Raw genomic sequence first — 26,802 nt, 5'->3', positions numbered from 1 at the left:
CTGTTTCTACTGGTGTGTGCTGCTGAAGGCACCAGCTTTAAAAGATTTCCACATGTTAATCCACATGTTGGGTCCACATTTAGTTTGAAACTCGATTAGTTGAGTGTACAAATCCTTAAATGAAAGAAAACGAAGTTTCAAGTAGTTTCTGTTTGAGAGCAGTGTAAAGTTCACTACACGTGATGTTTCACTGGGGTTACACTACGTTACATTCCTGCTGTGTAGCACACGCTCCTACAGAGCAACTGTGCAACACTAAAAAGTCAATCAATGAACTGAGCAGCATGTGGGCAACAGCAACAGTATTGGGCAATGCTGCAGCATCACCTCAGCTTCCTCTGAACAAGACGGCAGGTGGCTGCGCAGGCAACGCAGCAGTGATTATCAGCACATCTCTGCCAGGCAGATACTGAGAAAATGACTGTTAACCAGCTTACGCTACATTTCCTTGGACGCCATGAATGAGAGATAAAGATCACTGCATCTGCTACGTACAACACGCCACAAACACATCTCTTATACACACACACACACACACACACACACACACACACACACACACACATGCAAAGTGAGAATGAGTCACTGCTCCACTGTAGCTCTGACCACAGTTCAGCCTTGACATTTTCTCTTGCCTCCAATCTATTTACCAAAGTTCATACAGGAAGGACGCATCTCTCACTTTTCCTATCATGTCACTTTAACAGTGATGCTGATCATAACAAAAACAGCAAACAAATACACGAGTTCCTCAGTTGGGTTCATTAAAAACCACAGCACAAACTGTTTCCACATTGTTTTCCACTTTGAAGTGAGTTTTTAGATTTGAACAACCACCTTTTTTCCCCATTAACTCGTGTTATTTATAGAACGACGATGACGTCTGATGGGTTTTTAAAACAGACCTGAAGCTTTGCATCGTCTTAATTCACTTGGAGATTTTCTCAGGACGATGATGCCACAAGGATACCAGCTTAACAACATGGACACAAACAGATCTGTGGTGTTCCTGTTCCCAGACATGACATCACTGGGCCAGGCCCAGAACAAGCCACGGTTGGCAAAGAGGAATCTGAGCATTGTTATCAGTTCAGTTCAGTAACTGACTGTCTCATTTATATGATAAATAAAATGCAACAACCCAGTAAGCATGCTAACTGTTCCAATAAAGCACAAATGTGCATGTGTTCTGCTGAATCCTGAATCTCTCTGGCTGCAGTTTTCCGTTATTCAACGTCTCTTTCTGCAGCCGGTCACACAACCATTGTGTTGTTGGAGATTTAGTTGCAGTGTTTATGAGTCCGGACCAACACAAACATTTAGTGACGTGAAAACCAAAAAGCTTTGAATCAGTAGTTTTCATCCTGACCTGTCGTCTCTTTCACTGCACAAATCCCTTCAAATTTGCAGAAGTGGAAACTTTGAGCCATTAAACTTCCAACAAACCCTCCTCAGCTGCTGGATGTGTGTTTCTACAGAGGAGAAGGTAAAAAGGTTACTGGTCTGGAACTCGAGCGAGGTGATTTATACCGTTGTATTAAGCAGAGCCGGTCGTGGACTTTCACTCTGCAGCTGGAAAAAGCAGCAGACGCGTACCAGAGGGTTTGGGAGACATGGATGCAGGGATGCAGGGAAACTGAAGAGACGGAGGAGTTTGGACTCTGTGTGAACTACTGAATACAAAAACGAAAAGTGACACACTGTCTTATTTACATGTTCTATGTCATATGTTGCAAATTACAGCATCTGTTTACACTTTATTGTATTTACTTTGGTGATGCTCGGCCCGGCTTGATTAACATTTTCTGTAGTGTTTGTTGTCTTCTGGAGCAGGATTTGATTGGCACTCGGTGACGGCTGTTTGAAGTGAGCGTATCGTTGGCTTTGAAGCTTCGGGGATGAAAGCAGAGCATCCAGATATGACTCGAGGATAATCTAGAAATGAATTTTGGCTGCCTCTGAAGGCGACCGACAGGCGACAAACATGTTACTAGTTGTTGATTAAATGTTACTTGAGATTCAGTGATGCAAGGACATAAAACAGAGCTGGAAACCTCTAAATACACGTCAGGAAATCAGTTAAATATGTTTGTTTAATGGCAACAAGCTGTGGATGGTGGGGAACGAGTAAAAGATGAGGTATCTCTTCTCATCCATCATTAGGTAACTTCTTTTATTTATGAGCTGTGCTGTTTGCAATTGTGACTCTAATAGTTGTTATTAAACCCTGTTTCCCATCGAAGCTGTTTTCACGGCAACTTCAAAACATTTAATTTATTAAAACGTTAAGAAAACTGCAGCTCTTACAGAAAAATCTCTAAAGTTTGTAGTGAAGTCACTCAGTTACATAAATCAAGAGTTAGTTGTAGCAGGAGAAACGAACTTCTCTGTATTTAATATTCAGCAGGTTTTAAAACGTACGTGTTCAATGTGAAGTCCTCCTGGCAAATGGAAAAATGTGTTTGGCTTTGACTTTTCTCTCCAAGTTAATCTTATAAACTAAATGATTTGCATGTTAATCCTTTCCCATAAAGAATTAACGACATGCAGGCTCTTTGACAAAGTGTTCTTGAGGGTTCGAGTTGAGGCGACTCTCAACTAAATAAATGAGTAAATAAATAAATAAATAGGAGAAGTAACTGTTGAAATATTGGCTGTTTAATACAAGTGGAAAACATTTAAAACATTATATTTTAGGGAGTGATGACATCAGTGAGTGGGTAAACTGTTTTTAAATTAGAGTTTTAGTAAAAAGAATTAAAATTAAAACATGTTTTATGTCTATAAATCAGAAATAAACAAAAAAAGGAGTAAAAATCTGTTCTTAAATGCTACAAATGTTATAAATACATACAAGTGAAATGTTTGCAAATGACTCTTAACCACTGAATCCATGAGAAGAAATGAAAAGCTGAAGAAAAGCATTGAAAATGCTGCTGAGACATGTCGCACTGTGGATAACCGAGTGAATTTCTGAAACAGACGGAGGTTGTCTGCAGCTACACCGCAGCACATTCATCTCTCGGAAATACCCAGAATTCTTCACACTGATGTCAACACTGACACCTACTGGCTGAAACTAACAATCAATCAGCTCTGATTTGGGTTTTAATACAACAAGAAGTTTGATTCTTCACTTCGGAAAACAGAGGAGATGCTGTGATGATTTCTTTTTCCTTCAATCAGAGATAAACCAGCCTCGGTGTGTGTGGTCGGTGGCTTATTCTAATTTCCTCATGTGTTCTGTCCTTAACTCGTTTTCATATCTGGGGATTTCAGTCACTTCTCTTTCATGAAGCAGGGGAACTTTTATTTATCTGTGGTTTGAATTTTCATTTTCAGTCATTTTTATTCTGGTACATGATCAAAAGAAATATCCTGATATTTAAAAAAGGGACATGGACGTGTGCTGCTAATGAAACATGTAATGTGGCAAAACATTTCAGAAACGATCACACAACAGAAAAACAGCAAAGAAAACCATGAAAAATGAAATGATCTATGGCTGAAAGAGGTTCTGTGTGACATTACTCATTGTGCGATTCTTGCCGCCAGTTGTACCTTCTGCAAAGGAAGCACCTTAAGGTTTTGGCAACGTTCCCTAAACTCAACCACACTGCTGTGTTTCTGCGAAACCCTGCACGCGAAATTAAACCAACCTGCAGAAACATGTTGACAGCCGAGCTCTGCATCCACAGCCAGGAGCCGAAAGATAAAAGTCAGAAAACTGCTCATCTGCCTTTAAAACGACTTCCTCCTGAGATACTTCACTTAAAAAACTGTAATAAAACTAAAAGACATTTTGCTTTAGTGTAATTTTCATCTCCCTGCATCAAGTTTCTGTTTACATTGATGATGATTCAATTAAAATAGAACAACATCAGGAGCAATATTCATCTCAATGCAACTGAAACCTTCATATTATACAGAACATTATACACAAATAGAAGGGACGTGATTATTAAGTTTATTAAACGTACTTTTAATAATCTATTACAAGTAAACACACTGCATTCCACATGTACCTTTAGTAAAGTATGTGAGTATTCAGGCTTCTTACAGTGTTTAATACATTTAATGTGAAACTAAAAACTGCGTTCGATATTACTGCTGTGTACTTTACTCTGTAGTAATATCAGTAGGTCCCCACACGTTTCTATTTAAGCCTTTATTCTGAAAGGTTAAAGTTAATCATGTTGGAGAAAGTATTCAGATGTCTGTACTTCACTGTAAAGTAAAAGTAGAAAATTATTTTTCTGACTAAAAGAATTGATTTGTAAGATTTCTGAAAACTTTGACGCACAATGCTGGGTTTTCTCCAAATAGATCCAAATATCAGATTCTAATAATTTAGAGTGTTTTATAAGAAGAACAGTCTCAGTGTGTTTGAATGAATTTGAATGAAATAAAAGTATAATTAAAAAAAAAAACAAGTACATTCTGTAGTATTGGTGATAATATAATCTAATATAAAAGGATAAAGTGCTGTAAAATACTTTAATGGAATAAAGTAGAAGTATGAAAAGTAATAAACTGTCCTCAGCACAGTACTGGAGTAACTGTACTTTATTACATTTGACCACTGACAAATTAAAGGTCATATTTTACAGTAACTGAGTAAAACTTTTGGTTCTTAAATGTAAATTAGAAGAAATCTGAGTAAATGACCTCAGAACTGTAGTTAACTGTAGTTCAGCTGGTAGTTACAGTATTATACCTGGTAATATTAATAAAATATAATAAATAGTGGGAAATATTCTGTGTTAGTCACAAACTGAATTATTTTATCACAACACAGTAAAGGTCAACATGTCTCATCTCTGAACACGTGATGTCACAGCAGAAAAGGTGAAATGCATGATGGGATGAAGGTGCACAGAGCTGATCTGGAGTCAGCTGTTTTATGTGATTCATTCATTTATTCATTTATTATTTTATTATTTTACTTCTTATATTTAGCAGCGTGCTGCCAGTGTGAACTGCGCCTGCGTCAAGGTAACAGACACGCCACACCGGAGAGAGTGCTGCAGAGCGAGAGGAGTCCCTGTGTGTCGTTTCCGTTTTCGCGTGTAGGTTTTATTGTTCTTACATAAAACATATAAGCTATTATAAAAAATTAGCCTGTTTTTATCATTCACTATTAACTAGCTGTTCATAGTTTATAGCTTTTAAATAGACAGAGAAGTAAGATACTAGTACACAAAGTCATTACTTCAATTCATTTGGAAAAGTATTTACCTGAAAAAACAACCACTTCACATACTTTATTTAAGTTGAAGTACTCGGTACATGCTCTAAAATACTGTGAAATGTACTTTATTTACAAAGGTAGGCTATACTTTCATTTAAATTTGTATTTTAAAAACATTTATTTTATGCTGTACAGAAATTAAAAAAATGTTTAGTTCACATTTGTCTCACAAAGGTGAAAAGGAAAAGGTATAGTAGTTAATAAATAAGATCCCTGTTACTATTCAGACATACAGTAAAAACAGAGATGATTTTAACCTCTGTGTATTCTCTGACAGGTGATTATTACTTAAAAATACATCATAGCCTGCAGAGCAGTAACTAAAGCTCTAAAATAAATGCAGTGGAGTAAAGGTACAACATTTCCATGTGAATTGTAGTGGTCTAAAAGTAAAAGTATCAAAGCTGATAGTACAGTACCTGAGTAATGACTTAATGACCATCTCTGCTACTAACACATCAGACTTTTCTTAATCAACTAAAATTGTTTTTCATATAATTTTTTTTCTTTTTCTATTATAAAGTGCTACTATAGCAGTATTATTTTGCTGTATTTCCTATTATTGTGTTAATAAAAATAATAATAAATATGTATAAATGTGTTGGAAATCTTATTTTATATTTTATGCACCAGTTAGCATTTCACAAAATAACAAATTACAGCTTTCTTCATAAATGTAGCGATGTTGAAGATAGTGATGTTAAAATGTAGTCTGGAACAAGAACTCGATCAAAAATAGTTCATAAAGTAGTAAAGTCTGAGGGAACAGCCGGGGCGACTCGTGCTGGAACAGGGTGTGAACCATCTTGCTCTCTAACTGGCTGCTGTATCTTTGGTAATGACGAGCTGCCGCTGCTGCTTACGTGCCCTGCACCGTACGTGAGGACGCTCCTCCCCCTCTACGTGCCCTGCACCGTGCGTGACTCCGCCCCCTGCACCGTACGTGCTCTGCACCGTACGTGACGTCGCTCCTCCCCCTACGTGCCCTGCACCGTGCGTGACTCCGCCCCCTGCACCGTGCGTGACTCCGCCCCCTGCACCGGGAGTGACTCCGCCCCCTGCACCGTGCGTGACTGCCGCCCCCCGCACAGTACGTGACGTCGCTCCTCCCCCTACGTGCCCTGCACCGTGCGTGACTCCGCCCCCCGCACCGTGCGTGCCCTGCACCGTGCGTGACTCCGCCCCCCGCACCGTGCGTGACTCCGCCCCCTGCACCGTGCGTGACGCCGCCCCCCGCACCGTGCGTGACGCCGCCCCCACCCTCCTCGCTCCTCTCCCCCCTTTGTGCGTTCAGGCTCCTTCTCCTCCGGACCGGGACTCACTGAGGTACGTTATGTGTCTTTTCCTGGAACTCAGCACAGCTCACCGTGTTTAACCTCGCGGCTCTGTGGCTGCATCAGCCGGCGGACTCTGAGCTCCGGAGCCCGGAGCCCGGAGCTGTCCGTGTCACCGGTCGATCTTTAACCGGAGCGGGATGCAGCAGGGATGCTAGGCCCGCTGCTAGCTCGGTGGCTAATGTCCTGCGGTGCGGTCATTCGTCGGTAGCCAGCAGTGGTTCAGGTAGCAGGTAATAAAGAGGCCTACTCCGCTCCCGGTGTTAGCCTCTGGAAGAGTTACGGGCTCCCCGCCTGTCTGCTTGGTACAAGGTTAACAACGTGCACGTTGTCCTTTTTGAAAGCTAGCTTAATGCTAACACGTTAGCAGGAGAGGGCAGCAGGGAGATGCTGCCTTCACTGTCTGACCAGCTGACCGCTGCTGTTCTCACTGAAAGGAGGCTCACATTAGGCTTTTTAAATCAATTCTAGCTCGATGTCATTGATGGATTTCCATGAGTTAAACTACAGCCAAGGTGGTGCTGAAGGGCAAGTACCCCAAACCTGGATGCTAAGTCAGTGTCTCATCATGATGTGTGTCAGTGTCTTCCTTTCAAAGTCAGTTGGTGTATTTAAGACACAGCAGGGTCCTAGATCTGTGTCTGTCTGTGTGTGGTCTCTGCTGACAGCCATGTGTCAACACTACTCAGGGCAGGATGGATGGCTCAGGGGTTGAGCAGTGTCTGTACGTGTGGTAACAGTCATTGCAGATGTGACATCAGCCCACTGTGTGTTTAATGATACATCCATGATGACCGGGTTGGATTGAGGGAGAGCAGAGCTGGACGTGGACCTGAGGCCGTGCTAGGAGTGATATTACAGTGTTAATGTTGATCCCAAAAGTCAGAGAAAGAAGAAAAAGAAAGTTCATGGAGATACAATGCAGTCCACATGTTGTAATCAGAGTAAAAAAGTGAGGCTGCTTATAAGCTTGATTGAAAGGTTGTGTGTACAGAAACTGATATCGAAGTACTGTAGACTAGTCTGGTTCATTTAAGTTAGTGTGAGGGAGGTTTCTATTCACCTGTTAGACTTCTTAAATTCCTGCTCTATCTATTATCAGTGTGCACATGTATGTTATCAATAGGCCAGATAACTTGTGCTATTGAATAATGGAGCCTACTTCTATGCTAATAATGAAGTAGACATGTCTTGCACAACAGGCAGTTGAGGTAAATCCAGACAAGGATGTGACACATACATGAGCCCAAACTATCCAAAGTGTTAGCAAAGGGTCGGCTGCTTCGTGCTTCTGTCTGCGGCGCTCACTGACTCGAATGACTAATGTCAAAACTTTTAAACTTAATGTTTTTAAAATTGAATTAGTGAAAGTGAAACTGAACACACGCTCGTCTGTGCACAAGTGTGAGAGTCACCTTGTTCCTGTGTATAGCTCACGTAAGCCAATAACTTCAGCAGATTTGTACCTTTCCTATCCATTCGCGACCTCCAGTTGCACTGCTGTCTGCACAAACACATCACATCTGATCTGTCAGCCTGCTGCTCTGCTAGCTCCTCCACTGTGGGATCAGGCTGACCTTAAGCTGTGACACAGAGGCAGGACACGGCAAGTGACTGTCTTTACATCAATCTCAGCGTTTATTATCCTCTTCTTGTTTTGTAGATAATGGCTGTACCTCCCACCTACGTTGATCTTGGAAAGTCTGCCAGGGATGTTTTTACCAAAGGATATGGTAAGCACCTAGCAGTCAGTCACTACACACGGATTTCAACTTTTTCTGCAGTAGAGAAAATTTGTTTGAATTGCAATAAAGTACTTGTAATCAGTCAGGTTGTACACTACCAACGCGCTGGATTAATAAAACCTGCATCAGAATGTTTCAGGTTTTTATGCATCTCAAAGCTCCACAAACAGAACCAAGTACTTATACAGAAATATAGAAAAATCTCAAGACACAGCTGAAACAAACGATCTCTAAAGTATTCATCTACTCATAGAAGCTGAGCCGACACGAACAACAAAATCAACTTTACTGTTTAATTGACACCAGAAAGTTTTTCATTCGTGTTTGATGAGCGTTTGTTTTCCCTGTAGAGTTAAAATTCTGAATGAAGACACTCCCTCGTCAGACTTTTGCCTTAACATGTGGATGAACCACAAAGATTAGTTTCTTAACATCATTAAAACTGCTTATATAATATATAGTATTGGCAGTGTCTACCAGGTTCTTGGTGTAGCACCTTGTTAGGGCACGTATGCACATGATCAAAGCTGTAACTGCAGCTTTGGTTCAGTAGAAAGGAACTGAATTAGCTTGTTGGCTAAGTACGTTTGCACAAACTCGAACCAGGATCTGTTTGGTCATAATAACGGACAGTGCTTATGTTTTTTCAGAATCTACATCAAATGCACATGTTCAGTCAGTGGTGTCTAATTAAGTTGGAATGTACTTGGGTATCTGATGAATGGATATTTCACTAATTAACAACTTTAATTTAATTGAGTTGCAAACTATCTATGGGATTCTTTAAATGTGTAATAGTAGAAGGTTTTACATTCTGCAGGACTAGGTATGGACATTAAAATACACTGCCAGTCCAAAAAAAAAGGAACACGCTCTAATATTTCGTTACCTTTAGCTTTGATTACAGCACATTCACTGTTGCATCGATTCAATAAGTTTCTGCGATCTCACATTTATTCTCGTCCAGTTCTCCAAGATCTTGTTTTGATGATGGAGAGTCAGATGCTACTCAAAGTCTTCTCTGGAGTCCAATCCATGTGTGAAAATGATGTGTCCTGCTCACAGGATGTGTCTTCAGACATGGTTGTTTAAGAAATGAGAAGCTACTTACTCCGTCAGTTAGCGTTAAATAACTTAACTCAACTTCATCTTGATCTTTTATTAAATAATTGTTCTTTTCAGGCTTCGGGCTCATCAAGCTGGACTTGAAGACAAAGTCTGAGAATGGACTGGTAAGTTGCTGTCAGTCATTATCAGATTATTGGAGCCACTGCCACTCTCTGTCGTAGCTTAACAGGGTCTTGGTAATGAACAGGCAGGTTTTCTGATCTCCTGAACTTTGCCAGGACGCACTGATTAAAATGGATTTGAAAACCAAATGAATACAAGTCTGACTTTACTTCTATAGTGTAAACATCTTATTTTGCTTGATAAAAATGTGTATAGTACAAGACATTAACAGTAAGATGATTTGACCCTGACATCCACCGTATCATCTGCAGGAGTTCACCAGCACAGGCTCTGCAAACACTGAGACCAGTAAAGTTGCTGGTTCCCTCGAGACCAAGTACAAGTGGGCAGAGCACGGGTTGACCTTCACAGAAAAGTGGAACACTGACAACACCCTGGGGACCGAGATCACCCTTGAAGACCAGGTTGGTGATTGGCTGTAGGGCTGAGTGTAAATCTGTATTTGTTGACCAAGTAATATCTGAATTATCCGGATTTCTATTCTGAATCGTTTCATTTTCACTCAGTTAGTGGATGCACTGCCATTTGCCTTGTTGTAACATCTTTCTTAACCTTTTCAGTTGGCTAAGGGGCTGAAGTTGACGTTCGATTCCTCGTTCTCACCCAACACTGGGTAAGGCCAGTTTAAAGAGAGCCTGATGGATGAATGGAGTTAATTTCAGTGGGTATAAGAGTTGAGCTGCGTGTTATTTGTTAGTCTTCATCAGTCTATGTAATGTTAAAGCTACAGGGAATAGGTGCTAGTAATACATAAAACCATGACTTTACAGCCGTTGATGTGAAAACAGTTTACTGCAGCAGTGTTTGTGGTGGTGCTGTTTGGGTAAATACGTAAAGGGCATATAGTGAAGAGCACTATTATTATACACTCTGTCATACTGACTAAATAGTTACAATCTGCAGCCCTGTGTCACAGCAGTGTGGTGTTTCTAGCTCCAGGAAACCTTGGCTTCCGACATTAACAATCTGTCCTCTCCTCCTAACACGTTGCCAGCAAGAAGAGTGGGAAGATCAAGACGGGCTACAAGTGCGACCACATTAACCTTGGTTGTGACGTTCACTACGACATTAATGGAACAGCTGTTCACGGTGCAGCTGTGGTGGGGTACGAGGGCTGGCTGGCCGGCTACCAGGTGACCTTTGAGGCTGGCAGGAACAGGATCACCCAGAGTAACTTTGCGGTTGGATACAAGACTGATGAGTTCCAACTCCATACGAATGTGTAAGATTACAGGGAGCAGCAGAGGCACACACAGCACCAACATGACTTCTCATCTTCTTACATTACACATAGAATCAATATGATAAAAGGTACAATACTAAACTAAATAGTCATTAAAGTTTACATTCTTATGTTAGATTACTGTGGTACTAACGTTAACTGAGTCCCGGTGATTTACCTCGACCAGACTGAATCTTCCAAACTCTGTTTTCTCGTCCTTGTCTGACTGACTGACTTGTTGCCTGTTTGGCTGTCTGCCGGACACCCAGGTGCCTGACAGTTATTTTTGCACCCAGGTGATGGGATTTACTACATTGCAAGTGAGATGAAGTGAATGGTTTGGCAGCAGTAAACAGCCTGAGTGAAAAGCAGAGCGCGGTAAGGCCAGACAGAGACAGAGAGAGGGAGAGACAGGCCACAGGTTTAGTCTGGTTTCCTGCTGTGTCTTTGGCCTGTCTGGTCTGTTTCAGTCTACAGTTAGTTTTGTGAGGTCAGATCAAGTTTAGTGTATCTTTATTTTTATATATACATATATATATATATATATATATATAAAGATACACTAAACTGTGTTGTGTGTTCTATAACTATAATTTGTCCAGTTGAGGTGAAAATATCAGTAACACGAGACATTATTCATGTTACAGAAACATTAACGTGTTGTCCAATCTGCTATTTTACCTCAGAAATGATGGCACTGAGTTTGGTGGTTCCATCTACCAGAAGGTGAATGACCAGCTGGAGACAGCCGTCAACCTGGCGTGGACTGCCGGAAACAGCAACACCCGTTTTGGCATCGCTGCCAAGTATCAGATTGATCCTGATGCATCCTTCTCTGTGAGTATAGTGGTAGTACAGTCTGATGTGAAGATGATAACGCATGGTTAGATTCTAAAATCGGCTTTATAAACTGGCAGTTTAGTGTGATGCAGTGCAGAGTGAAACCAGACGGTAGCTATGAAACCATAATGGTGGTGTACCACGACATTCTCCATTAGCTCACTGTCTTGCTGCACGTCCTGTCCTACTGTTGCTGACCAACTTGGAAGGATGGATACTGTAAACACATCACATTTAGTTGAGGCTGACAGAGGCTTCATCAAGTCTGCTCCTGGCTAATTTAGTCCTGTCTATCACATTAGTCCTTAAATCCCACTAGCAGCAGAGCCAATTAGTGTTAATGGTTCTCTGTTACTGTAATTACATGTATTTCTATAGCTGACATGTTAATCACATGACCGACATGACATTCTGAAGTGAAACTATGTTAGTGGTGGCACTTTTGAACCACAGTATCGGTTTCAGAGTTCAATATGAATCACAGTTTTAGTTTTTGTTGATATTTGCCTGATGACAAATTGATTTGGATTATTAGTAATGTGTGTTATTGTCTTCATGATGTCTCATCCGGCGGTTCTACACAGGCCAAGGTGAACAACTCCAGCCTCGTCGGCCTGGGCTACACTCAGACCCTGAAGCCAGGTGAGTGCAGCCTGTATATGCACCTGAAAATGTACCAGAACACTGACATTGGTTTTAAAGACAGAAGCAAATATGATTTAAATTATGGATCTTTAATGTAGAGGTGGGATCATTCAGTGTGATGTTTGGGGAATTGGAGAATTAAGTTGATAAAACAGGATGTTTACACACAGTTTTATTGGCTGATATCTGTTTCTGCAGGAATCAAGCTGACACTCTCTGCTCTTATCGACGGCAAGAACATCAACGCTGGTGGCCACAAGCTCGGTCTCGGCCTCGAGTTCCAGGCGTAGGTGGATGAGGCAGAAGCCCTTTCAGTCCCCCCAGCACACATGCATTCCCCACCAAAAAGTTAAATCCAAATCCTTTATTGATTAGCTAGCCCTCACAAAGCCCCCGTGTCCCCTAGACATGCTACAGCTGGAAGCAAGACAGATAAATGTTAAACTGTTCTTTCACTGATGTACCACTTTTAAAGGACCACTTTAAGGGAACATGATATTTTGAGAAGAAAAAGCCCAGTTAAGAACAAAACTACAACAATTTAATATATTGTTTTAACATGAATTGTGTAGCTTGCAAAGGGAAAGTAGCCCTGGGTACATTACTGTTGGTCTCACACTTCACTACGTTCATAAACAATGCTTTCAGTTGTTTGTCTCTCTGGGTTTCCAATGCAGAAAAAGGGAAAATCCAAACTAGATCGAGCCCAAAGTGCAGAAAGGGCTCGACACCTCTAACATACAGTAGTTACACCACCAGATGGTGCTGTTACCCAGTGCCAGTATACACTCCTTTAGGTGTAATGGTGAATAATGAGTTTTATTTTAAACACTTCTGCACTGGACCGATCTAGTGTTGGTCTGAACATACAGTGGGAAGGGTTAGATGTCCCCGATGTCAGCAGCTGCCCTTAGCTCTAAGAGACACGACACCCCAAAGTGTACATTCTGTGTTTTTGTCTCACTTGTCTTTTGTGTCTGTGCATTTGGTGTGAATCATGTCTTTTGTTACATATAGCAAAAATAACTTTTTTTTTTTTTGATGGTCTTACATAGTTTAATCCACATGTCAAGTCTTATAAAGACAAATGTCAATTCCTCCTGATCATGCAAACAAATGGAAATCCATTGTGCATACAGTTGAAGAGCACTTCTGAGAGGGAGGATAAAAAGAAAAAGACGGACGGGAAATATTAGTCTTCCACAGCTGGTGATGGGACTCATGCTTAGTGTATTTGACAGTATTGTCATTCCCTAAAATAAATAAAGTCATGAATATGTTTCTGATGGTGTTTGTTCTGCTGTCTTTTTAGGACACAATAACCTGCATCCAGTAGTAGTAGTAAGTTTTCCATTTTCCAAAGAGAAAAGATATTTTTAAAACAGCTGGAGCTAAGTTGAGCTTAGATGTTCTGTAAATGTTTATAATTATAAGTGAATGTACAAGTATTACTGGCAACTAATCCCTCAGGGGATCAATGTCATCTGTTTTCAAGTGTTCAAATGGTAGTCATATGTATTTAGTAATAAGCACATGCCCAAGTCAAAATGTACATATGCATAAGAAAATAATGTAGTTTAAACACAATCTGTTAGCAGCAACAATAAAGCAAATGTTAGGGACTACATACAAGGTAAACAGGACTTCTACAAAACACAATGATAGGCCACACCTAGCAACCCTTTGTGCAGGAGGGGTTATCAGAGTTGTGTTTTATAGACCCTAACGACTCCTAACTACTCCCACCCTTTGTGTTGTCTACTTAATGAGCCTATTCTCAGGTGAACCGAGACGTGAAACCAACCTGGATTTGACTCAAATGAAGTCACTTAGACGAGAAGTGAAATGTTTCAACCTAACAAGAAGGTAGCCATGACTCAAACTCCCCCCTCCTCTAAACCTGCAGCCCCGTCCCTGTGCCCCCTCCTCTATACCTGGTGCCCCCTCCCTGGTGCCCCCTCCTCTAAACCTGCAGCCCCCTCCCTGGTGCCCCCTCCCTGGTGCCCTCTCCCTGGTGCCCCCTCCCTGGTGCCCCCTCCTCTAAACCTGCAGCCCCGTCCCTGGTGCCCCCTCCTCTAACCTGGTGCCCCCTCCTCTAAACCTGGTGCCCCCTCCTCTATACCTGGTGCCCCCTCCTCTAAACCTGCAGCCCCCTCCCTGGTGCCCCCTCCCTGGTGCCCCCCCCCTCCTCTAACTCACTCTAACTCTCAACCTGTGGACAGGCTAAGCCACGCCCCTCGTTACTCACGCATCAACATGGCGACGTACAGGAAGATGGAGCGGAGCAGGAGAAATATTTATTGTCTTTCCGTGATTATTTTCCTGCAGCTGTTCGCCAGCGGCTGCCTGTCAGCGTCGTTAAATCCCCCGACAGGAGGTATGTTATACTTGTTATACTTGTACGAAGTATCTGAGATGATAGCTGATTTAAGTTAACCACTTAGCCGAACTGCTACTTAGCTAGCAAGTAGCTAGTTGTGAGTACGTCATGCTAGCAACCACCGTGTCATGTGAGGAGGACGGTGACAGCACCAAGAATAATCCTGTAAAAGTCTGAAAATAGGTTTAAATACGCTTCAAAAAGTAATAAGCTTCTTAAAATACGCGATGACTTGTCTTATTTTTACATTATTCTAACGTTAACGTCGAGTTCCCTGTTCAGAGTTAGCTAGCGTTATTTGTACATTTAGTTAATGTAAAATGTGGAGATGTTTCTTCTTTAACATTTCTAGAGAAGTCCATAAATCTGCATCTTCATTTAGGTAAGAGCTTCTTATACTTTTTAACGTTACCAAACTGTAAAAAGAGTTAGCTACAGAAACACAAGAGGTTCATCTGAAGTTTCCACAGTGTAAGTTCAGTCTAAACAAGTGTCTGTAGTCAAAAAGCACTGGACACAGAACCACAGACACAGAACCACAGACACAGACCACAGACACAGACACAGACACACATGGACCGTGTAGTGTTCATCTGTACCCCAGTGTCCTGTCTTTTTGTTGAATTAGGTCTTTACACCTACTCTGAATGTTAGGTTGTCTTAGCCTGATGCTGTGTTTTCACATGGTTCTGACTTCTGTTCTCTTAAGTTGATTTGATTCAGGGGACATATTTGCTGATGCAGTGACTTTTCACCACTTTTCACGTTAAGTAGTTTTCTCTCAGGGACTTACAACCTGAGGAGGACAGACAGTGATTTGCTCCAGATGTTCAAGCCATATATCACTGAGCCCGGACCTTTACTTGCACTGAACTTTAGAATGACTTCTGTCACCTCTGCAGCTCGAAAAGCATTTCGTTTATCAAGAATGAACTATGACTGGACGGGGCTGTTGTTTATTTGCTTTAATCTGTTGTAATAAGGTCAGCAGCGGTGATTTCTTTGCTCGCGTCCCCTGTTTGCTCTAAAGAGTGGTCTATTTCTTCTTTATAAAATGACTGTCATGTCATCAGTCTCGCTGTAGATAGGTACTTTTGACTGTAGGTAATTGAAACACTCCAATCCAAATATGTTATGACCACTTTTCAATCTAAATGTATTAGCATTAAGGGAAGCTCTACCTGAATGTTGAACATTGTCGTACCAAAAGGGTTTGATAGCAATAAAACTGAAGTGAGCCATTATAAACTAGTGGAAGTTTAGAGTGGAGGAAGATGACCTAGTGCTTGTTGATATGATAGGGATAACCTGTCATAAATATTAATAGATTTTAACCCCTTTGCAATGTGAGAACCAGCTACTAAGTGTGAATCAGGCTGAATATTCTATGTGCCATTTCACGTAGAACAGCTTAGGCCATTTTCTGCCACAAAGATCTCCTGTTCAGTGATTATTTTTGCTGGCCAGGGCCCATGTGAATGAATAGTCTCTTTCTTCTCTCGGGGATGTTTTACTGCATGCTCTAAGTTTCCGGTGTTCTCTCCGTGTCCCCTCCTAAGCAACCTAGAAACCCCTCCCAGTCTCACAGGACCAAATAATGTTGACACTTGTTGGTTAAATGGTGTCATCGATTGAAAAAGGCTGTCGTGAGCTGAGTTCAGTTCTCGTTAAAGACACACCTTGTTGAAATTGTTGGGTTAGCTCAACTTGTTTAGTGCAGTGAATTAGGAAACAATGTGTGGAGCTTTGTAATTGTATAATATACAATAACGCCACCATGTGTCTTAAAGAGAAAGTTGTTCACAACAACTTTCATAACAATCATTGTCAACAGATGTCATGGGAGCAGGACACGTTCTAACTAAGCAGCTTTGCTCTGGGAGCTGGAGGGTTAATACCCTTTCCTTAGGGAATGTCTACATGGCAGTCTCTGATTAGGACCGGCTCATATTATCAACAATAACTGACCAGATGACCGTCATCGTTTGGCATCTGAAAACTCATCTGCAGTAAATAAAACGTGAATTTCTGTTGTTCCTAAACTGTAAAGTCAGAACGTCACGTTGGACACATTTTCTGACTGTGAAAATGTAGATTTTTTGCAGATTTTTTGTTTACTACACAAATATTCAATTCGATATTAATTGTTTCTGTTACATCAGCCATATTTCTGTAATCTAATATTATGTGTTGCTCTCTTATTCTCCTTGTACCCGATGATAGCAGACCCAGGAAATAACGGGCAACTTGCACCTCAAAATCTCAATCTTAATGCGACTGTGGCCAACGACCCACCAACTGCAACTGAGCCTGAGAAAGCTGTAGCACCTACTGTCCCGGGCAACTCCACAACAGCACCAGCACCAGCACCAGCAGAAGCCCCTAAAGACAATAAACCGACCGAAGCAAAAACGACTGACGCAAAAACGGACACGAGCGACCCTGAAGTGTTTGATAGCTCTGATAATGCACCTGGCGTCAAGGATTCAACTGTGGATAAAGGAGACTCAGCAGGGAACCCCGTTGCTGCTGAAGGCATTCCAGCGTCTGCTCCAGAAGTTTCCAACACCGTCATAACTGCAACATCCAAACCTGTAGCAGAAGCCCCAGATGCACCTGACGCTGACTCGGAACATGTGAAACAGAACCCGATTACAGCAGAGAACAATAATCCAGAACTGCTGCCGACCACTGACCCAGAACTGGTGAATCAGATTGAGCAGGTTACTGACCAGGAAGACGGTGAGGAAGACGGTGAGGATGACGAGCTCATCAATGGGTTGTATGACAGCACAGACAGCCAAGTGGTTGGTGAGGTCACACAGTCAAACAAACAGTATGAAGGTGGTGCACATGACAGGATGGAGCTGACCGACTATAAGGAAACAGACAGCTACAACACAGAAGACGAGGACTCCCACTTCTTCTTTCATCTGGTCATTCTGGCATTCCTGGTGGCCATCGTCTACATCACCTACCACAACAAGAGGAAGGTGAGTGTTGAGAAGAGCTGGGATAGAATCAGTTGATTCTTAGATAAAAATTGAACCAGCCGCATTAAACATTTCTGTTATTTAGCCATGAGTGTCCATGAGTTGTCGGGTTGTTGTCTATGAACTCATCAACTAGTGGTATGTCAGGTGATCAGGTTACTTTAGATGGAACCTTATCACTTCAGTGTGTGTAGATGATCCTATCTTCTCTTTCTACTTTTCCAAAACCTCAGTTATCAGACAACTACATTATTATTCTTTAGATGTAATTAAATTGCAGATATAGAAAAGTGTGAAACTGTAGACTTGTTAATGAAACTGTGACATTAACCTTTACCATTTCCTGACTTTCTCAACCACAAATAAAACTGCTTTACAGCCTAAAAACAAGGATATCTAAAACACTGCATTTTGTGTAATGTCACATTATCTTGTTTTCTCTTTACAGGCATCGGTTGTTCCTCTTGCGCATTAAAGGACTCAATCATGTAGTTTTTCATATTTTTGCTTTTCTGGAGTAATTCGATTTCTGTCTTCATTAATCTCTTTTCAGATCTTCCTTCTGGCTCAGAGTCGTCGCTGGAAGGACGGTCTGTGTTCCCGCAACAATGTGGAGTATCACCGCCTGGACCAAAACGTCAACGAGGCCATGCCTTCTCTCAAGATGACCCGAGACTACATTTTTTGATCAGTGTTCAGGGGAACAATATGTCCAGACCTGCACAGAGTTGGCCTTCTCTCCTGGCCCCCTGCATTGTCGAAATGCTGTGCTTTGTCGCAGAGCTTGATTGATGCTTTCTCTTGCTTTACAGGCCGTTTGGAGAGCACAGGGTGTTCGGGATAGAATTGTTTGTTCAGGACCTTACTTTGTCTTATTTGTTATATTGTTTTAATGGTATTTGATCTTTTTTCTAAATAACTATAGGGATTTAATATTTTAGTTGATTTAAGATCTTTATAATTGTTTATTTTGGGAGTTTTTCAGCCTTATGGTACAGTAATTTCTGTTTTTCTGTCTTAATAATTTTAATGCTTGGTTTCAGAGTTGGAAGAATTATACATCAGTGTAATGTTTAGGTTATAATATAATGCTTAACAATAATTGTGGATTGTTTATCCCAAGATTAATAATAGATCTGTTAGCAGTTAGCCAAGACATAAATTGACACCCAAAGCATTTGCTTTACTTTGCACTTGTTGTGTGGTACAGGTGAAAGTCTGCAAACAAAGCTACAATCTAGAAAAAGTGCATAAATGTAAATGCTGTCATTCCAAAAACTCTTCACTCTCATGGTGACAGTTGCGTACACTATAAAATCTTTTTAAATCTCTAGTGTTGAAAGTAACAGGACATTATTTAAAGGTGAAGGAAGAAATCACTGAACTGAAATATGAAAATCTAGTTATTTTTCACATGTAATTACTTCTACTGCGGCCTTTTCATTTAGATTTTACATCATATAAAGGATGTGAGATCTCAATTACACGTTAGGAACTTAAGCTGCACATTAAGCATTAAGTAAAAGAAGCTGGCTACTCTTCAGGTGAAGTGTATATTCATGTGCTTAAGCCATTTAAATGAAGACAAATATTGCAAAATGTTCAGTGTATGAGAGAAGCTTTTTGTTCCTCAGTTTCTAATCAACTAGTACAGTACCTCGAATTCTGCTGCCCACATTTTGGTATGCAGAAACCCTGGGGCTGGCCCTCTTTGTTTTATGACTTCGGTGAAGTCTGTCAATCATTTCTGGTCTTCATCTGGGCTGCGTTCCCATATGATCACAGAACTTTTCATTTTTAGTTACCTCTTATGTGAGTTTCTGTTTCTGTTCACCAGATATTTTGCCTGCTCTGTGTGGCCTGACGTTCACATGAGCAATAAAAAAACTCCACAGGAAAGAAGAAGTCACCCTGTGGTTTTGTCACTTATGACTCTTTCTTCTTCTTCACAGCCACGTTTCTTTCTGCCTGTTGCCGTCTCCTGCCTTCAGTTGCAATGCTGCAACTTCCACATATTTGTTATCAGTCTGTTGTCGCCTTCAGCCAGTTGTTTTCAGCTGTCCATACACAAGTTGAACAGTGTAGATGATGTGATTTGCACTTGGAGTTTATTCAGAGTAGCTACAGTATGAAGGTGGAGAATCGTAGGTGGAGGTTATCGATCAACACCGCTGCTGCAATCAATAGTAGAAATTGTACAATCTTTTTTTTTTTTTTGTCAATAAAGCACAAATTGTGTACAGAGTCCTCTCTGTGTCTTTCATTTCTGCGATTGATTCTTTCATGTTTGTGCAGTGCGATAGTGATAAATCTAACATCCTCTCTTTCTGGCAGTATCTTTTGAGTTGGATTTAGAAAGCATTTATATCACAGAGCCTTCTGTGATGCAGCTCTTCATGTGATAAATGCCCAGCTTAACTGTGTTGGCATCACTAACTCGACCGGACACTTTGCTCACTAGACATTCACTTTGATCTCTCATGATGGTAATAGGCTCAAAGGTTGTATCCTTTCATTATTAACTGAGAAATGTGCTTAAAACTTATTATATATTTATAGAGAGGTTCAAAGGGGGATTATATTTTAGAAGAGACAAATTTATACTTAGCAAAAGTAAAAGTGAACTTTCTCTACAGCCTCATTTCTTTATATTTGAAGTAGAATTAGTTCTTAAGCTTTAATACAAAATTATGAAGTGAAAGCCTCATTAAATGAAAATAGTTTTTCTTCTGATTGCTGTAGTGCACGTGAGACTCCAGCATTTGGACACAGCCACCAGGAGGCAACATGTGCACAGAAATAAATGGCTGAGTCAAGCCTGTTTTTTCTAATGTCCTTTAACAAATCGAACGACTACAGAATGGCACCACGTACTGCGTAAGAGACGAGGCAGCATGTGTGCAGCTGTCTCCAAATCAAATATTTGTTGCCAGCACAAATAGAAATGTAATTTCTTCCACGGTTTCCACGGCTTTCCCCCTCAGTGTATCAGCAAAATAAACGGCAAAACTTGGAATATCTTTCTAATAACGTGTGGCTGGATGTGGCAGAAACTCTCCGACACACCAAAGAGAAGAGAAATGAGAAGAAATGAAGTGCTAAAAGTCTAAAATAGTGAGCGGTGACGTGTGTTTTTAAAGTTAGTCAACAGCAGAGAGTGACAGACCAGATGGAAGCGGACAGAAACAAAGGCAGACTGAGTTGGACGTGCATATGTTTAGCTGTCTAGCTTTGTGGAACGGCTGCCACCGTGTGTTTGCAGCAGAATTGGTCCTAATGTAGTTGACCTACACTGACATGTTCCCTGGTTTATCGCCTGTAAAGTAATGGCTATATCCTTTCACAGTGTAGAGCTAAAAGTAAACACATCTTGAAGTGAAATATTAAAAAACAACATTAATAAACACGTGAATGATTTGATTCCTATTAGAACAAATTAGACTCAAGGATGAATTGATTCGATTTTAGTGGTGAAATGTCAAAAATAACAACATAAAAAACGCAGGAGGAGGACGTGATGGCTGCTGCTGACTGTCATCAGCAGATAAGATAACCAGGCTTTGTGGGTATTTGTACAAAGTTATTCGAGGCGAATCTATCTGAGAAACTGCAGCAAATGAAATCTACCAGCTTGAAAATCACACAACTACTTTTGATCAGTGAAGGGTGAAAATCTTGACAATGCTTATCCAGTAACGTTTGAGAGGGGTTTCCAAACATACATGAGATATGTCTGCAGAGAACATCTTCCAGTGGAGGTCACAGAAACATTATTGACTAATAGGTCAGATCTCACATTATAATCAGTGATAAAAACAAAAATAAAGCTTTTACTGATCCTGTCCACATGATAACACATCATTATATCGATTTATGAGATTTAGTCACTGTGTTTTACCAACATAAACCAAGAGAAGAAAAGATCCCACATCAGTTAATGTTTCTTTGGTTGTTGAGGGTTCAGTTAAAAAGCAAATGATGCCGCGTGTTGTAAATCATCTCAGATTAACGAGTACAGGAAAACCCCAGCTTTTGATTTAATTAACTTTTAAAAAATGATTTTTATTCCAACGATGGTGAGTGCTGGTTTAGAGTTGGTTCAACTTTCGAACCTTGTAAAAACCTGTTCCAGGGAGCCCCCATAGCGACATGTCAGTGCGACATACTGTACATCAAGCTGCCTCTGTAGGAACCAGGTTTCCTGTCTGAGAACTGGTTCTTTGTTTGTCCAAACACAGAGAACTGGTTCAAAATTAGGCGCTGACTCTAAACCAGCCCTTAAGCTGCTGTGGTGGCTTAGTGGAAAACGGGTATTTATGTCCTCACGGATCTTTGTGGTGATTGTGCATCTTTTAAGCTGCTCTGCGTTCTCCTTTCATACAGTAGCACAGACCCGGGGCTCACTCGATGTCCTGGGTTTGTGCCTGATAGACCTGCTCATTAATCCACACACGGCTCCTCCAATAAAGGCTTAAACAGCGGCGGTTTACTGTCTGAACGTTTTTCTTTCTACTACAAAGACAGTTCACTAACTTCCTCTCATGATAAGGAAGAAACTGTCAAAGTAATCAAAGCGACCTAAACCGCCAGCATTTCACAGCTTTGTGGGAACAATTTGCACAGCTGGAATGTGTCTTTGACCCATTGGATCGCTTGTGTGAAACTATCCATCAAGGACAATTCTGAAGGCTATTGACCGATGCTGTGTAATAATTTCTGTTTTCTCAGCATCGGCTGGATTAGGTTGACCCGCTTTTTATAACCCCGGTCCTGCAGGTATCCATTTTTCACAAAAAGACATTGATATATTGAGCTGCAGGAGACGTGGAGGTGTAACAGATAAAACAGTTGGGTTAAGGCCAGAACTGATCAGAACTCGAGGTCTGGATAACCCTTCACCTGGAAAGGTCAGAGGGGAGACTAACATCGTTGAGTTGGACGTTGGACATGAACGACTTCTCTGATGGACTGATGTTGAGCTGATGTTCTCAGTTCCTCTGAATGGAAATCTGAGCAGCTTTCTTCTTCTACACTTTTGTGAATCTCCAGAGTACCTGTTCTGTTCACAGCTTTCTTTATATTTAATTTGCTATCTGTGTATTTCATAGCTCAGAGTCTCTCAGGAATGGCACAGCATATCCACAGTCCAGCTTCAGGTTCGCTCCACTCTGTTTTATCTCTCACAGTTTTGTGTGTCTGTGTTGACAAAGCTTAACCGCCCTTGTTCTCTATCTTCTGCTTGGCTGGCATTAAGAGTGGTGCCTCTTGCTTTTGGTCTCTGCACAGAACAAAACATAGAGGCCATCATCTTTATGGTTTGAGAGAGACAAGACATGTCAGGGAGGCAGAGAAATGACCAGAGGAGACAAAACGAAGGAGGAGGAAAGGTACTACACAAACCAGGTGTCGTGTGTTTGGTGTAATGTAATGGATTTGACAGTGTTGTGTTTAATGCACATGGGAATGATGCATTTTAGTGACCTCAAGTGGCAACGAGTGTTTTGTCTGTTTTTTCATGAACTCATCGTCCAGAAAAACGTTAATAGTGATAATAATCATGAAAATACTAGTCAACCGTGACCTCTGTTAAGCTACATATATATTATCTATAAACGACATCGGGAGAATAAAATGAGAAAATATAATAGACTTGAAACTTTTGAGAAAGTTATAAATTCAAATACCTGCCAACTGCACCTGTGTAGTGTAGTAACTAAATGGATCAGGTGGTACACGTAATCCTGGGTGCCTGTTGAGTTCATTTAGCCCCTGGGCCAAACAGCGTTAGATCCAGCCCTGATTTTCACACACTGTGCTCTTGGATTGCTGGCAGGCTAGTAGCTTAAGAGAGACTGGGCTTATGAGGCTGAACTTGCATAATAAAATAAGTTTTGAGTTGAAAGAATATATATTTATATATATATGTATGTATCTGAGACATCTGAAGTGCACCTGTCCCCTCCAGCTACAGAATCAAACCCGCTGACGTCTTTTTTTCTCTCCATATTAGATCCTTCATTATGTCGGCTGTTTTAAGTCCTTTTCTAACTCACGCTGCCTTTCCCCTCTCTTCCTGCCTCTGCACTCTCAACATTTTATCAGCCCCTGTCATTTGTCTTTTTTATCTGTATCTTCTCTCCACTCGAGGGAGTTATTCTTCCCTCAAACCAAGATCCAGAAACTCTCGCTTTTTAAACTGTTGGTCGTGTCTGCTTTCCTCTCTGAAGGTTTGCATCTGAGCGTTTCATTCCTCCCTTTTTTTAAAATCCATCCTTCTCTTGTTCTTTTTCCTTCTGTCTCCTCCACATCATGTCGTACCTCTCAGCTCTGTTCCAGTCTCATCGCTTTGCTGTTGCTACTTTGATCTTCTCTCTCAGCCTCTGATAAGCAGCCTGTTTGCTGAGTGTAACTTGATGTGTGTGTATTTTTAGGAATGTCTTCTTTTCATTAATTGGCCCCCCTGTATTTGGCTTGGTCTCCACAGTACTTCTTGGCTATGGAGGATACATTCACATCCCGTTATATCCTCTGACTGTGAGAGAATTTCTGCCTCGGGGCTTTTATTACACTGATCCCAGTTTTCTGACAGACAAAAGCAGTCATCTTAGACCAAGTCCACGCTGAGGGTCTTTTAAGATTGTTCTGTGGGAGATTTAATGTTGTTCTTAGATAATTACCACAGTTTTGTTCATTTTATAATGTAGATTGTTTTAATGCAGTCTCCTGAAAGAAAAATTTAAAACAAACACTTGTTAAAATCTGATAATAAATACATAAATAAATAAAAGTGATATATGAAACTGCTGCTAAGTGAAATTTCAACTGGTTGGACTTTCATCAACACAGACCTTTAAATCTGTTTCCTTTAGATACCCTTACGTTTCCTCTTACCACAGTCTGAACCTAACCTTCACCCTCGAGCTCGATTTATGCTTCTGTGTGAAATCTGCCCACAGCTGACCACAACAACTGCACTGCAGTAATTTCAGTGAATGTCGTTTCAGTTTCACCTGAGTTTCAGTCGCCGTTGTTTGTACCTCAGTGGTGAAGAAGCTGTCACAGCGCCACAGAAACCCTGAGGCCAACTAGAGGTTTAGCAGTGTAATCGTAGCCTCTTATCTCCTGGTCCAAGCTTAAGGTCTGTGTAGACACAACACAGAAACAAAAATCATGAGCTTAAGGTTTCGCTTTGAACTAGGTGCTGTCCTACCTGTGCATGACCAGCACTGGTTTGATTTGTTAACTGGTGCTTAGCATCACTCCTAGCAGCAGTTTTAAATCACCACATAGTTAACCTTCACCAGTTACCTCTGTCTGCTCCCAAGTCTTGGAAAACATTTCCACTTCTGTTCCAGTAACAAAACCCTCCAGTGACCTGGAGGAAACTGGAGGACGTGTGAACATAGTCAAACTTTCCTTTTTCGTTCTTTAAAGTTAAAATCCACAATGTTAATTTTCATCTCGTTATCATATGAATCTGTGTGGTGAGACAACAGATGGTGTGTTTACAAAGGTTGGAGATGCTCTTCATACTCACAGTATGGTGTATACGCTCTTCACTAGATGATGTATTAAGACAAATTAAACAGGAAACGTATGTGAAACATCTTCATAAACTCAATCACACACACACCTTAAACCAGTCAGTGCACATACATAAACTACATAAACATTACATATCTTCTTAGCTCCAGTTTCTCCATTTATAAAATCATGGGGAAATTGTTGTTGGACAGCTGACAGACTGTACATGTCGGCGCTACCACAGGGTTTCAGTGTCTTGTCCAAGGACACTTCAGCAAGTAGCCAGTATGAATAGACCTGTATCCGGAAGGTGCAATTACAGGTGAAACAACAACTTTTGCAAACAACTGTTGGCCAGTTCTTCAGCAGTCATAGTGTTTAATCTGACAGCTACAAGGCTCAGTTTCAGTCTCACCAGACATGGACCCAGAACTCACTCCATGCCTCCTGTCAAGCTAGTCGAGGTTTAATATAAAACCTTTCTGGTCTTTTCATCACATAAACTTTGACTGTTGAAGAACCTGGACTACATGTTGTATGTGCCGACTTTCCCACCTCAGCCACAGAAGCTTGTAACTCCATCAACACCTTAAACTACCTCAACCTGACTTAGGGACAGAGTCTATGAACAGCTCACCTCACCTTCAAATCAGCATCTGTCATCGTGAGTGAAAAGTCTCAAGTCATAACTCAAGAACATCGCTCGTCCTGATCCTTTCATCAAGTGCATCACTTATTTTATGACATACTCTGAAGTCTTTTTATATTTATGCCTCATTATTACATCAGTCACCATAAGCAAAGATGAACATCACACAGTTTCCTACTTGTTCTTGTATTGAATGCTTTTATTTTTCATTTTTCTGTTAATAATTCTTTGTGTTGTGTGTTTTTCTTCCATATGAGTCAGTTTGTAACTTTGTTCAGAACCGCTCTGTGTACAAAAAGCTCATTATGGCTGTAAATGAGGCTGACGCCATGAAGAAAAACAAAGAGCGTTTCAATCAGCTGTTTTGGTGGGTGTCACACACACACACACACACACACACACACACACACACACACACACACACACACACACCACCATGTTGCAGTGTTCTTTGTACTGCATGCTGAACCCTCTCCTCGCCCTTTTGCTTCACTTTGATGAGGGCACCGTCGCTGCACAATAGAACAGAAGGTACAGAGGATAAAGCTTTGCTGGAGCAGGAGAAGAGCAAAAAGGAAGGTGAAGTCGGGCAGAGAGAAGGGGAAAGAAAGGAAGAAAGACAGCTACTGATGTTCACTCTGCAAGTGTGAAATAGCCAAAAACTGGAAACAAAACCCAGAGCTCTCAGGCCGCTGTTTGGCTGTGTTACTCACAGATAAAGATTTGGAAAAGTCTCTTTTAGTTTTGTGAGCATGATAAAAAGTCACTTGGGAGGTCATTTTATACGTACAGTAATAGAAATGTATTTAAAACATGATGCAGTTGCACACAGTGTTGCAGTGGATGGTAGTGTTAATAAAAGTTCTTTAAAGATTTCTGCACAGTTTACAGAGCTGCATATTGAACTACGACTGCCTTTCACTGTAGCTGTAGTGCTTTAAATGTACTTTTAAAATCACAGAGAAACT

The 26,802-nt window shown here is 41.0% G+C and overlaps 2 protein-coding genes across 3 annotated transcripts; both read left to right on the top strand.

Annotated features, from left to right (window-relative positions):
- The first annotated feature begins 6,490 nt into the window (after nucleotides 1-6,490).
- On the top strand, nucleotides 6,491-13,571 carry vdac1 (voltage-dependent anion channel 1). The gene is made up of 9 exons (XM_026372698.1): nucleotides 6,491-6,577; nucleotides 8,249-8,318; nucleotides 9,513-9,562; nucleotides 9,833-9,985; nucleotides 10,142-10,194; nucleotides 10,576-10,803; nucleotides 11,490-11,640; nucleotides 12,228-12,285; nucleotides 12,487-13,571. The coding sequence occupies exons 2-9, from the start codon at nucleotides 8,252-8,254 to the stop codon at nucleotides 12,576-12,578; spliced, it is 852 nt and encodes a 283-aa protein (XP_026228483.1). The 5' UTR covers nucleotides 6,491-6,577; nucleotides 8,249-8,251; the 3' UTR covers nucleotides 12,579-13,571.
- A 941-nt stretch (nucleotides 13,572-14,512) lies between these two features.
- c14h5orf15 (chromosome 14 C5orf15 homolog) lies at nucleotides 14,513-19,900 on the top strand. Of its 2 annotated transcripts, none has more exons than XM_026372729.1 (3): nucleotides 14,513-14,665; nucleotides 16,892-17,661; nucleotides 18,215-19,900. In XM_026372729.1, exons 1-3 carry the CDS (start codon nucleotides 14,545-14,547, stop codon nucleotides 18,347-18,349), a joined length of 1,026 nt encoding a protein of 341 aa, XP_026228514.1. In that variant the 5' UTR covers nucleotides 14,513-14,544; the 3' UTR covers nucleotides 18,350-19,900. The 2 variants fall into 2 exon arrangements, with proteins under 2 accessions (XP_026228514.1, XP_026228515.1); XM_026372730.1 differs by having other exon boundaries at nucleotides 14,515-14,665; nucleotides 16,895-17,661.
- Nucleotides 19,901-26,802: the final 6,902 nt, after the last annotated feature.

Source organism: Anabas testudineus, chromosome 14, assembly GCF_900324465.2.
Source record: "Anabas testudineus chromosome 14, fAnaTes1.2, whole genome shotgun sequence".
Classification (NCBI taxonomy): domain Eukaryota; kingdom Metazoa; phylum Chordata; class Actinopteri; order Anabantiformes; family Anabantidae; genus Anabas; species Anabas testudineus.
This window is presented reverse-complemented; position numbering and strand designations above follow the sequence as displayed.

What these genes read in the sequence shown, in the direction of transcription:
- vdac1 (XM_026372698.1), top strand. Translation starts at nt 8,252, where the DNA reads ATGGCTGTACCTCCCACCTACGTTGATCTTGGAAAGTCTGCCAGGGAT. An exon ending in TGTTTTTACCAAAGGATATG is followed by an intron (nt 8,319 to 9,512) that starts GTAAGCACCTAG and finishes TGTTCTTTTCAG; the next exon opens with GCTTCGGGCTCATCAAGCTG. An exon ending in TTCCAACTCCATACGAATGT is followed by an intron (nt 10,804 to 11,489) that starts GTAAGATTACAG and finishes ATTTTACCTCAG; the next exon opens with AAATGATGGCACTGAGTTTG.
- c14h5orf15 (XM_026372729.1), top strand. Translation starts at nt 14,545, where the DNA reads ATGGCGACGTACAGGAAGATGGAGCGGAGCAGGAGAAATATTTATTGT. An exon ending in GTTAAATCCCCCGACAGGAG is followed by an intron (nt 14,666 to 16,891) that starts GTATGTTATACT and finishes ACCCGATGATAG; the next exon opens with CAGACCCAGGAAATAACGGG. An exon ending in CCTACCACAACAAGAGGAAG is followed by an intron (nt 17,662 to 18,214) that starts GTGAGTGTTGAG and finishes ATCTCTTTTCAG; the next exon opens with ATCTTCCTTCTGGCTCAGAG.